At 36.4% G+C, this 13,653-nt stretch overlaps 2 protein-coding genes across 2 annotated transcripts; both read left to right on the top strand.

The window, feature by feature from the left end:
- The first annotated feature begins 1,593 nt into the window (after positions 1-1,593).
- On the top strand, positions 1,594-9,213 carry LOC111878063 (ARF guanine-nucleotide exchange factor GNOM). The gene is made up of 4 exons (XM_023874579.3): positions 1,594-1,769; positions 3,708-4,543; positions 5,248-7,136; positions 7,211-9,213. The coding sequence occupies exons 2-4, from the start codon at positions 3,803-3,805 to the stop codon at positions 8,883-8,885; spliced, it is 4,305 nt and encodes a 1,434-aa protein (XP_023730347.1). The 5' UTR covers positions 1,594-1,769; positions 3,708-3,802; the 3' UTR covers positions 8,886-9,213.
- A 1,001-nt stretch (positions 9,214-10,214) lies between these two features.
- On the top strand, positions 10,215-12,865 carry LOC111878064 (uncharacterized). The gene is made up of 7 exons (XM_052766638.1): positions 10,215-10,564; positions 10,732-10,773; positions 11,075-11,157; positions 11,238-11,340; positions 11,442-11,655; positions 11,958-12,052; positions 12,467-12,865. Exons 1-7 carry the CDS (start codon positions 10,423-10,425, stop codon positions 12,736-12,738), a joined length of 951 nt encoding a protein of 316 aa, XP_052622598.1. The 5' UTR covers positions 10,215-10,422; the 3' UTR covers positions 12,739-12,865.
- Positions 12,866-13,653: the final 788 nt, after the last annotated feature.

The raw sequence follows: 13,653 nt of genomic DNA, 5'->3' as shown, positions 1-13,653 counted from the left end.
ACACCACGGCTTCAGTTTTGTCCTGGGAGTTGATTTAGTTTTCTTGATATGTTTGGATACAGTTGTGATTCAGTTTTTCTTACAATATTTTATCATGGTTTTTAAAACACGCAGCATATGGTTTTATTATGTGATACTCAGTCTCATGGGTTTTGTTATAATAAAAATCGAAATTTTTGGGTGGTATTTTTGGGTTGTTACATGTGGGGGTGAAATAGATCCAATACCGGTTGAAAGATACCGAAGGGGGTGAAATAGACCTAGTACCGGTTGAAAGATACCGAAGGGAGTGAAATAGACCTAATACCGGTTGAAAGATATCGAAAGAGGTGAAATAGACCCAATACTGGTTGAAAGATACCGAAAGGGGTGAAATAGACCCACTATCGGTTGAAAGATACCAAAGAGAGTGAAATAGACCTAGTTATGTTTGATTGTTATGTATGTATGGTATGAAGTATTTTGGGGGAGCTCACTAATCTTTGTGCTTACAGTTTTCAGTTTATGTTTCAGGTACCTCCAGCTCGAAAGGGAAGAGTCCGGCCTAATCGCACTGCATCCACCTATATTTTCCGCATCACATAATTTTGAGATTTTGTACTCAGATATTATTTTATTATGATATATCTTCAACTATTTTGATATGATTATCGTATGATTGGAATGATTTAAAATGAAAATTTTATCTGAAATTTTAGGATGTTACAACATTATCATATGTTATGCAAAAGTGGGAGTTGCTCACTTTCTAACATTAGGGATGTTGATATTTATGTTGTAACATAGATTTGTCATGCCATCTTATTTGTTTGAGTTAGTTTTATTTGTTAGTGGGTGTTTAGAAGCGGTTTTTAAAATAATTTATTAACTTATTGACTTTTCAAAAAGTTAATAAGTTAAAAAAGTGTTTAACAAACACTAACATTTTAGTTAAAAAAATGGTTTTTCCAAAAATCCAAAAATTTATGGATTTTCTAAAAAGTCAATAAACAGTTTGAGAAGCAATCTCAAACACGAGGCTTAGCTTGATCGTCATTTTGAGTTATTATGTTATAATTCTTTTTGTGTATGTAAAGGGAGACTACATGTGTATTATTTTATTTCATTCAATATACAACAATATTGAGCTCTATCTTTCACTCGATTTCTTTTTTGAATCTTTAATTCACTGCAAAATATTAACAATGGTCAATTGTGAGTATTGGATGAGCAATGTATCTAAAATGGTAATCTCTTTACAAGTTGGATCAAATCAAATTGTCTAAAATTTATTCTATTAGTAAATAATTAATGTAATACGATTAAAAACATATTATTATAATAAAATGTTACCTCTTAAATAAACAATTTAATAGATTATGTAGTTTAGCAAATATGTTACTTTATTTACCTAATTCGCTCGTCGCATATACAAATCACCAACATCAATTCTCCTAACTAAATTGATGGAAAACTCGCCTTTATATGTATGATACTGATTTTAGTTTAAATTCATCTTTCTCATAAAAAGCAATTTGTATATTAAAAGTAACATATATTTATTTTATTTTTTATTTTTAAATTTGATACTTAAGAAGAAATTGCGTTGTATTTGATGAAATTACATGCCGATTTTTCCATAAACCATAAAAGCCGCATTTTCCATTTTCACTCCCATTCAACTATTCAAGTCTCACCTTCTGACTCCTGACACCAACGCCCAAACAGACGGAGACCCACGACCAACGGCCACCGGACACCGGATCTCCGTTCAAGAAACCTCCATTAAGGTGCTATTCGCTCTTTCAACACTATTTTATTTTTCAAATTTCTCTCTACATTTCAGGAACTCACAGAATCATTGTTCGTTCAGTGACTTTTACAAAAATAGGGTTCGTGCTTAATCTAAGCCAAATTTGTTGGGATTTGTGACGATTGTTCTTTGATTTTCGAGTGCAGCCAAGAGGTTAGGGTTTGTGGACGTAATAGTAGTGATCCAAGGAATTTAGAATGACATATTGGAATAGAGGAATATGATCGTGCTGCAACGATACTTTGTTGAATTAAGTTAGTTAACTGATCGCTGTCTCTTGGACTAGATCTAAAGCACTGGAATGTGTTGCTTGTAACATGCTATTCCCTTGTTCCAGGGAAAGGAGTTATCAAGCTTTGGGATCTAGGGGATTGCTTTGAACTTCAAAATAAATGTGCAATTTAAATGTTTCTAGAAATAATTGGTAACTCATTGGCTTTTGTAATAAGCACAACAAGTAGAAAGTTATTGCATCTAAAGTGATCACAAGTCCATGTCAATTTTGCATATTTTTGTGGGGAAGAAAAAGAAACTGGCTGAAAACATATAATTAAAATAAGAAGGGTGCTCCATTGGCAATAGGGGAATTAGGTAGCAAGTGCCAAGTAGCAACTTTGTAGAATGAAAAGCCCTGAAAAAGCAAAGTGATCTGAGTGATTAATAAAGCAAGTAGCTACATATGTTAAGACTTACAAACACCTTCCTTTTGCTACTCACAGTCCATTTATGCATCCTAGTGATCTGAAATTGATACCTTGATACCTTCCTTGGATTATGCTGTAAACAGTTAATGCAAATTACATCACATTCTATGATAGATATAGGTTTATTTCCTTTTTAAAGGGGGAATTGACATTCTATCACCTAAATTGTGATGTAAATATGTGATCTGATTACCTGATATCAATATAGATATCAAGATTCAGTTTTGGAAGGAAGTGATTTCAAGTGGCTCAATCCCTTTCTAGAGCAAATTTGCAATATTAGGTCCTTGCAGTTACAACGTGTAACATATTCTATTATTGAAGCTAGTAGTCCAAGGCTCCAAGCCTTTTTTGATGTAGTTGTTTGCATGTTTGTAAGTCTTGATACAATATTTTACATATTTGACACTTGAACTCTTGGCACTACTTGTAACATAAAAAGATTGCAAACTACAACTCAACCCATTAGTAAAAAGTATACTAAAACTGATTACAACATGGAAAAAAGAACAGCTTGTTGGTATGAGTTATACTAAGAAGCCAACAGTTAAGCTAGTGAAGTCCAAATCCTTCACCATAGAATTATCTTGTCATATAAGTGGCCCTGTTTCTTTTTCTTTCTCCCATTAATTGCTGTCTGGAGGACATATTTTTTTTTTCTTGCCATTAAGTCTTGTATGGATAATTATGGATAAAGTAGTTGAATAGGTAATGATGTCTATATGGATAAAGTGATGTTATGCGTATATACCTTTTCTTTTTTGTACCGAGTGAACTGTCTGAATCTGAGTAAATGACCATTTTACCCATCTGTTTAGAAGTGATGGATAACAACAAATGACCCTTTCATTAACAACTGTTGGAAATCACTGTTTAAATTCTACAAAAATCAATACAAATGTAATTTATATCCACTCACAATGTGATTACTGATTAGTAACTTAAATTGCAGACAATATTTAATTTAGTAGTCCACCAAGCACAAAATTATTAATTGCTCATCCCCTTTAGTTTATAAATCTTAACTCCACATGTAACAAGCAAAGTTGCTAGTTATCATTTTCTTTTCTTCCCTTACTTTTCCAGTCCCATGAAAGCTACAATGGTTGTCTTTATCTACACAAGTGTTCAATCATTTCCCAAATCCCGAAAATACCCTTTACCATACCAAAAGAGGAATAGAAACTGATACTTTGAATCAAACTTTACAGGTTTTGAAGGTTGGGATTCATCATCTCTTTATAAACACAACTCCAACTCCAACTCCAACTCCAACTCCAATTCCAATTCCAATTCCAATTCCAAAATGGGTCGATTAAAACTACAACCCGGGATCAAATCAATTGAAGAAGAACCCGAAGAATTCGAATCCACAATTTCAGAAAAAGACAAAGCAGCTTTAGGATGCATGATCAACACAGAAATAGGGGCTGTTTTAGCAGTGATGAGAAGAAACGTAAGATGGGGAGGCAGATACATGTCAGGAGATGACCAATTAGAACACTCCCTCATCCAATCTCTCAAATCCCTCCGCAGACAAATCTTCTCATATCAACACGCATGGCACACAGTCAACCCCACAGTCTACCTCCAACCCTTTCTTGATGTAATCCGGTCAGACGAAACCGGAGCTCCAATCACAGGTGTCGCCTTGTCATCACTCTACAAGATCCTCACACTCGATGTTCTTGATCTCAACACTGTCAATGTTGAAGATGCCATGCATTTGGTGGTTGATGCTGTGACTAGTTGTAGATTTGAGGTCACTGATCCGGCTTCTGAAGAGGTTGTGCTTATGAAGATTTTGCAGGTTTTGCTTGCGTGTATGAAGAGTAAAGCTTCGGTTATGTTGAGTAATCAACATGTTTGTACTATTGTCAACACGTGTTTTCGTGTTGTGCATCAAGCGGGGTCCAAAGGGGAGTTGTTGCAGAGAATGGCACGTTACACGATGCATGAACTTGTGAGGTGTATCTTTTCACATCTTCCGGATGTTGGGAATTCAGAAAACGCGTATTTTAATGGAAACAACATTGATAAACAAGAGGTATGCATTTCTCTGCTTTACTACTTCTCCTTTTTTCCTTTATGATTTTGTATCGGGTAGTGTTTGGTATGATGGAATTAGCCAAGGAATGGAATGGAATTGACCAGTGATTCCTTCTGTTTTGGCATAGAATGGAATGAAAACTGCTATATAATCCAATTTTTATATATGTAATCTTTAATGTCAAACATTCTTTAAAAACTTCTATTTTTTTTTTTTTTTATCAATTTAAAATCCAAATTTTTTTAAAAAATAATTAATAAGTAATATCACCAAATGATCAACTTTTCAACCTTTATCACAAAATGATCACTTATCTTGCGAAATACCTTCTTTTGTCAAATTGCTTTAATTTTCTTTTTTCTTTTTTGCAAAAATAATTCCATTTTCGCGATTTTTGTAGTTAGGACCACTGACAAAACAATTTTGCAAAAAAGTTAAATTGTGAAATAGGTGGTTATTTTGTGATAAGCTCTTAAAATAATGTCCAGAGTATAATTGAAATTACACTTTGTATTTACCCAAAATATACTAAATCATATAAAACTTCATTCCATTCTCAGACCCCAACTAAACATGATCATAGAATGTAACAACTCCTTCCATTCCGATTCCGATTCCGATTCTGATTCCGATTCCATCCAACCAAACATACATACACTCACTTTTACCATATAGTTTCTGAAAACTGATTACAACTGCAGGTGAGTGGGATTTCTGGTGATTACACTTTCGGGGCCAAACAAATGGAAAATGGCAATTCCAATTCCAATTCCGAACTTGACTCTCAGTCATCTGTTCCCGGAATGGATGAAAACATAGTGGTCCCCGGAAACGGAAAAGACACAGTTCCATACGATCTAAACCTAATGACAGAGCCATACGGGGTCCCATGCATGGTGGAAATCTTCCATTTCTTATGTTCATTACTAAACGTAGTCGAACACATGGCAATCGGTCCACGCGCCAACACAATCTCATTCGATGAAGACGTCCCTCTTTTCGCCTTATCTTTAATCAACTCCGCCATCGAACTTGGCGGCACCGCCATCAGCCGCCACCCCCGCCTTCTCTCCTTAATCCAAGACGAACTCTTCCGCAACCTAATGCAATTCGGCCTCTCAACAAGCCCTCTAATCCTCTCCATGATTTGCAGCATTGTCTTAAACCTATACCACCATTTAAGAACCGAGTTGAAGCTCCAACTTGAAGCATTCTTCTCGTGTGTGATTCTTCGACTCGCACAGAGTAAATACGGAGCTTCTTATCAACAACAAGAGGTAGCCATGGAGGCTCTTGTTGACTTTTGTAGACTAAAATCTTTCATGGTGGAAATGTACGCGAATCTAGACTGTGATATCACGTGTAGTAATATCTTTGAAGATCTCGCAAGTTTGCTGTCCAAATCAGCATTCCCGGTGAATTGCCCGTTATCTGCTATGCATATCCTCGCGTTAGATGGTTTAATCGCGGTCATCCAAGGAATGGCGGAGAGGATAAGTAACGCCCCGGTAAATTACGAATTTACCCCTGTTTGTCTCGAAGAGTATACGCCTTTTTGGATGGTGAAATGTGAGAACTATAACGATCCGGAACATTGGGTCCCGTTTGTTAGAAGGAGAAAATATATAAAAAAGAGGTTGATGATTGGAGCGGATCATTTCAACCGGGACCCGAAGAAAGGATTGGAGTTTCTTCAAGGGACGCATTTGTTACCCGACAAACTGGACCCACAAAGTGTGGCGTGTTTTTTTAGGTATACAGCGGGTTTGGATAAGAATCTTGTTGGGGACTTTTTGGGGAATCATGATGAGTTTTGTGTTCAGGTTCTTCATGAGTTTGCGGGTACGTTTGATTTTCAAGATATGAATCTTGACACCGCGTTAAGATTGTTTCTAGAAACATTTAGGCTTCCGGGAGAATCTCAAAAGATCCAGAGAGTTCTAGAAGCGTTTTCCGAGAGATATTACGAGCAGTCCCCCCTGATTCTTGCTAACAAAGATGCTGCTCTTTTGTTGTCGTATTCTTTGATCATGCTGAATACAGATCAACATAATGTTCAAGTTAAAAAAAAGATGACAGAAGATGATTTCATAAAAAATAATCGTCACATCAATGGTGGAAACGATCTCCCACGAGACTTTTTATGTGAGCTTTACGATTCCATTTGTAAAAACGAGATACGAACGATTCCGGATCAAAGTGCTGCGTTTCCTGAAATGAATCCTAGCCGTTGGATTGATCTGATGCATAAATCAAAGAAAACCGCACCTTTCATTTTGTCTGATTCGAGGAGCCATTTGGATCGGGACATGTTTGCGGTTATGTCGGGGCCCACAATTGCTGCGATCTCTGTGGTGTTTGATCATGCTGAGGTGGAAGATGTGTTTCAGACGTGTATTGATGGGTTTTTGGCTGTTGCTAAAATATCAGCGTGTCATCATTTAGAAGATGTTTTGGATGATTTGGTTGTTTCTTTGTGCAAGTTTACTACACTTTTGAACCCTTCGTCCGCTGAAGAACCGGTTTTAGCATTTGGTGATGATGCAAAAGCCAGGATGGCAACTATAACAGTTTTCACCATTGCCAACAGGTAAAAATGAGGTTGTGTTTGCTTTGTCAATTTCCTTATATCTTGTTAACATGTAATTGTTTTACTATAAATAGGTATGGAGACTTCATACGGGCGGGATGGAGGAACATCCTGGATTGCATATTAAAACTCCACAAACTCGGGCTTCTCCCAGCCCGAGTCGCCAGCGATGCAGCGGATGACTCAGAACTCTCATCCGAACCGGGCCACGGAAAGCCCTTAACAAACTCGTTATCCTCATCCCACATGCCATCGATCGGGACCCCAAGGCGCTCATCTGGGCTCATGGGTCGCTTCAGTCAACTCCTCTCGCTCGACACAGAAGAACCCCGTCTCCAACCCACCGAACAACAACTCGCAGCCCATCAACGCACCCTCCAAACAATCCAAAAATGTCACATCGATAGCATCTTCACCGAAAGCAAATTCCTCCAATCCGATTCCTTACTCCACCTCGCTCGCGCCCTCATTTGGGCCGCCGGCCGCCCCCAAAAGGGCAACAACTCCCCCGAAGACGAAGACACCGCCGTCTTCTGCCTCGAGCTCCTCATCGCCATCACGCTTAACAACAGGGACAGAATTGTAATTTTATGGCAGTGGGTTTACGAACATATCGCCGGTATCGTCCAAACAACCGTCATGCCGTGCGCGTTAGTCGAGAAAGCCGTTTTTGGACTCTTGAGAATTTGTCAACGGCTCTTGCCTTATAAGGAGAATTTAGCCGATGACTTGTTGCGTTCACTTCAACTTGTTTTGAAACTTGACGCACGCGTGGCGGATGCGTATTGCGAGCAGATCACGCAGGAGGTGAGTCGGTTGGTGAAGGCGAACGCGAATCATATTCGGTCGCAAATGGGGTGGAGGACGATTACGTCATTGCTCTCGATAACCGCGCGTCATCCGGAAGCTTCCGAGGTCGGATTCGACGCGCTTCTTTTTATAATGTCCGACGGGGTGAACCTCATCCCGGCGAATTTCATAACGTGCGTAGATGCGGCTCGGCAGTTTGCCGAGTCGCGCGTCGCACACGCGGACCGGTCGGTCCGCGCGCTCGACCTCATGTCTGGATCGATCGCGTGTCTGACCCAATGGGCCCATGAGGCCCAACAAGCGATGGGGGAGACGGATTCGGTGAAAACGTGTCAAGATATCGGTGATATGTGGTTGAGACTCGTGCAAAGTTTGAGGAAAGTTTGTTTGGATCAAAGGGAGGAAGTGAGGAACCATGCGTTGACCGCTTTAGAAATGTGTTTGACCGGGGTTGACCGGGTCAACATCCAACCCGGGGTTTGGTTACAGTGCTTTGACATGGTGATTTTCACGGTGCTTGATGATCTATTGGAAATATCGCAAGGGCATTCGCAGAAAGACTTTAGGAACATGGAGGGAACCCTAGTTTTGGGTTTGAAGCTTCTTTCGAAAGTGTTTTTGCAAATGCTTCCGGAACTTTCACAGGTGACGACTTTTTGTAAACTTTGGTTGGGTGTTCTTAGTCGGATGGAAAAATATTTAAAGGTTAAAGTGAGAGGTAAAAAGAGCGAAAAGCTTCAAGAATTAGTCCCCGAGCTTTTGAAGAACACTTTGATTGTTATGAAGAACAAAGGGGTGTTGGCACAAAGAAGTGCGCTAGGTGGCGATAGCTTATGGGAGCTGACATGGCTTCATGTCAATAATATTGCGCCGTTGATTCAATCGCAAGTTTTCCCGGATGAAAATGGAAATGGAACCGGGACAGAAGAAAGTGGATGATGATATGTTACGTGTCACAGTCTGAGTTTTGGACTGTTTTGTCTGTAGTAGTGTAAATTTTGTTAGGTTTAGTGGGATGTTGATTGATGTTTGGAAATGGGTGAAGGTTGGGAAGGAGATTGAGGATTGGAGTGATGGTGTTTATGTCGGCGGTTAATTGTGATAAATGACGGCAGTAAAAACTGGAATTTTACAATGTAAAGAATGTGTTTTACAACGTGATTCGTGAATGAATGTGGGATGTTTGTTACTTGTTAGTGCAGTTATTGCTTACTAATTTGTGTAAACTATATATAATTATATATGTAATGCATTGTATTTTTCACTAGGAGAATCATGTTTTTTTTTTCTTTTTCTTCTTTTGGGTATGCTTATCCTTTGGTGATTATTATTTTATTAGTTAATGTGAAGAAAATCATAAGTAAAAATGTTAAGCTTCAAGATTTCATTAGGTCATGGTGCAATTATATTCTATTTTAATAAGTAAATAAATACATTTATATTTAAGAGTATTCTTTTACAATAGTTAAACAGAAAATGTTGTATTGTCCACTAATCAAGATGCTTTTAATTAGTTTTAAAAGATGTTGGACGTCTTTATCAATGGCATGAATTATTTGAAATTTTTTGGAACTTCAGTCTTGTTTTTTTGTTGGTATTTGAACTTTAAACTAAGTGCTGCTATAATCAATCATTAAATTAATGTATTTGTATGATTTGTTTATATTACTATGCTAATAGGTTTCATTCAAGTATTTGTCTGTCGTTTCTATATCATTTTATTTCTTTTACATTTTGATGCAGTTAAATATATAGTAAGTCCGATCTTTAAAAATCTAAAACCAACATAAGTTATTCCGAACAAGTTTGGTTCAGTTATTTGGTTTTATGAGATCTTATCCTGCACGCAGTACACATTCATATTTAATAAACTACAACCAATCACATTTTTATATTATGATGTAATGTAATTTAATAATTCAAATATTATAATAAGAGTAGATTAGAGTTTTGGTCCCTGTAGTACACGCCAATCTGCACGTTTGGTCCTAGTTTTACAAAATTTGATACTATAGTAATCATGTGACCTTATACTCACAAAAATAATTTACATATCAAAATAAGCCCTACTTAATATTTAAACTAATATACCTGAACTCTTAAATATTCATCACCAGTTAACAATATTAATGCAATGTCAGGAAACAACTGTATTTATAACCAACTGTTTCTCATTTATGATTTACCAATTAACAGTAAAAGAATTTAAGGATTTGTTTTTTTTTTTTTTGAATTTTGGTAAATTTAAAACCCCGACACGTTACTGATTTGAGCTCCAGCTGTAGCATCTTCTTTCTACTGCACAGTCAAGAATTCTTCTGACCAATATACGACTCGTAAACCTTTCGTAAAGACTACTCATTCATCTTCGTCTTGCGCGATCTTTGTTCTTTCAACTTTAATCAATCGGGATGTAAGGGAATGAAAGATCTAGATTTAAGTCGAAAATTAGGTTTTCTCGCAATCAAATAGCAAAATGAGTGTTTCTCTCACTGTAATGACCTTCAATCTTCTTGAAGATCAGCCTGACGATAGTTCAAATTGTTGGGAAAAGAGGAAAGATTTGTGTGTTAGTGTTATCACTAGTTACTCTCCAATCATCCTCTGCACTCAACAAGGTGAGCTCGTTCGTTTGTTTGTGTATGTTGCAGATCTTTAAAATACCTGTTCTTGATTCATTCGATTTTGAAATATGATTAACTATGTTGGTCTTAATTGATTTGCGATTTGGAAATGGGGTTTGTTTCTACGAATTTTTTGAAATTGTTTCTTTTTGAATTCGTAGGTGTGAAGTCTCAATTGGAGTATCTTCAACAATGCTTGCCAGGTAATACTTCAGCTTACATTTTGATTACTGTTTTATCGTAAGATTGATATTTATACAAATTGTTATGATTCTGCTGTTTTGGTTGTACATATGATTTGCTTGCATATAATTGAAATCAATCCCCATTTGTAGCTTAAGTTTTTAATCAATCCAATCTCTAATCTTTTAACTATGATTTTTCCAAATTGATTGTGATAGTGTGGTGTTTGCTTAATAGAGAAAGCCAGAGAAATGACATTTTTTCCATTAAGCCCTGACTTTTTACAAATTTGCCCTCATAAATTTTTGTTAAACACACAAGGGTATGAGCAATTTGGGATTTCAAGAAAAGGATCCGAAGATGTTTCAGATCAGTATTGCACCATTTTTTATGATAAGGAAAAGGTAATACTTTGTGTACTTCTTTCACATAATTCCTTAAAATCTTTGTTTATAATTATTAAAAAAATTTCTCTTTATAAAAGGTGGAGTTATTAGAAGGAGGAACATTTTGGTTATCAGAATCCCCTTCTGTTCCTGGAAGCATGTCATGGGGGAGTGAATCTCCTTGCATCGCCACATGGGCAATATCCTTTTCAAGCATATAATATAAATATAATAAGTATGGTTAAATCTTGAAAAACATTTGAATATTTTTTTTTTGTTTCTTTAACAAAAAAATCTCTACACGTTTCAAATGAAAGGAGTAGAGCCACCTGGGTTTTCATTCCAAATAGTGAATACAAACATGGACGAATTTAGCCCTCGTGCTCGTAGGCGAAGTGCATTGCTGACGTGGCAGCATATTGCTTCATTACCTCCTAGCTTGCCAGTTGTATATTGTGGAGGTTTTAATACACAAAAAGAGTCCACCACAGGACGCTTTCTTTTGGGGAGATCAAGGTAATTATAGGGTCTGTTTGGTTGGATGGAATGGAATGGAATAACAAAGGAATGGAATGGAATGGAATGACAAAAGGAATGGAATGGGTAGAGTATTTGGATGACTTTGTTATAACTGCGTAGATTCTTCAAAGTACAATCTTTAAAAAAAAAATGAAAATAGATAACTATAATAATTTAATCAACAAAAATACATTGCTATTTCTTGCCTTGAACCCTTAAAATATTTAAGAAAATCCATATTTAGCTTTTTAGTTTGACCTTAAAAAAGTCAAAGAACTAACATTTTTCCCTTTGTTTAGAGAACATGGTGTGGTAGGTGATATGAGAGATGCATGGCCTAACGCCCGATTGAGGAAAAATGTGTCTCTTATACGTACGTTTCATGGTTTTAAAGGTATCATACATTTTTCTTTATAATTTATAATTTATATCGATCTCAACTGTTTTTTCTAAGGGTGTAAGAACCCCCCCCCCCCCCCCCCCCCCCCCCTTTTTTTTTTTTCTTTTTACTATTAAGTGAGCAAATGACCATTTTACCCTTTTGTCATCATTAAGTCCATTAAGTTAAAAAGAAACAAACACCTAGTCCTGTAAGCACATGGACTGTTTCTTTTTTAGGTCGGGATGAACTGTCTGAATGTGAGCAAAATGACCACTTTACCCTTCTGTTCTTGTAAAGTAAAAAAGAAACTATACCTAAGTCAACCCAAGGAGTATATTTGTGTATGGACCGAACGAAGTCTGAATGTGAGAAAATGACCATCTTACCCTTCAATGTTTATAAACATATATAAACTTCATATTGTAGGCAACAAACAAGGAGCTGTTGAGTTCTTTAAGTTGATTTTTCGTGCACTTTGCTTGTGTTGGGATCGACAAACTCAAGATTTGCATGTAGATTGGATCCTGTTTAGGGGAAGATCATTGGTGCCTGTTTCATGTGAAGTGGTGAATGATAATATTGATGGTCAATACCCGTCTTCTCATTATCCAATCTTTGCTGAATTCATGCTTCCAAGAACAGTTAGACTCCTTGATCCGCCACCTGTCCAAGATGATGCAACTTCTCCAGTTTCTTGATTTTTTTTGTTTGTTTATATTTCAAGTTATTTGCTTGATTGCTTGGTGTTTCTTTCTTGATACCAAATGTTATTGTAATTCTTGGAAATTTTGTGGGATTTGATTGAAATTTGTGACTCCATTTTTACTTTCTTTTTGTCCTGAAAGTTGATTGATGAACACAAGTTGTAGGATAAAAATGTAATTATATGATTGATAATTCAACAGATATTATATGATTGATAAAAATGTAATTATATGATTGATATTCAACAGATATTATATGATTGATAACTAAATGAGACTTGCAATGCGTAAGAACCGGAAAAAAAAAAATGATGATCGGGTAATATTCACATAAGATTTCCATTATGTTGAATGTAATTACTTGAACCTTTCAAAAATAATAAATAGTCAATATGCTTCAAATAATATCACGTTTAATATGACATATTATTTAACGAGTAATAGTCAGATATCTAGAATGACTTTTAGTTTATGAAAAAATATTTAAAAAAAAATAAAAAAAAAATCCCTTGGACATGTGTAAAGGTGCCAAGGTACTTAGTCATATCAATGGAAAATCAAAACCATCATGAGATGAAGATCAAGATTGGGACTCCCAAGGATTAAGTCCTGGTTCTACTCAACTGGGGATCCGAATCGACCGCAGATTATTTCAAGTGATAACTGCAATGCTAATTACTAGAGACCTTTGGGTTATGCTTGAATTTCTTAAATAAAAATGTCAATGATGTTCCAACTTCAAAGATCAATTTCGCAATGCAAAGTAAGGGGCTTCCAATATTATTGATTTCTATCATTCTATAAGAATCTAGTCGATGCTCTTTTCGATGTGGACTCTCTGATAATGAAGTCGAACTAGAACTACTGCCATCTTAATATCTTATCACAACAACGTTGACGTCATCACCA

The sequence above is a fragment of the Lactuca sativa genome, chromosome 8 (genome assembly GCF_002870075.4).
Source record: "Lactuca sativa cultivar Salinas chromosome 8, Lsat_Salinas_v11, whole genome shotgun sequence".
Taxonomy (NCBI): domain Eukaryota; kingdom Viridiplantae; phylum Streptophyta; class Magnoliopsida; order Asterales; family Asteraceae; genus Lactuca; species Lactuca sativa.
This window is presented reverse-complemented; position numbering and strand designations above follow the sequence as displayed.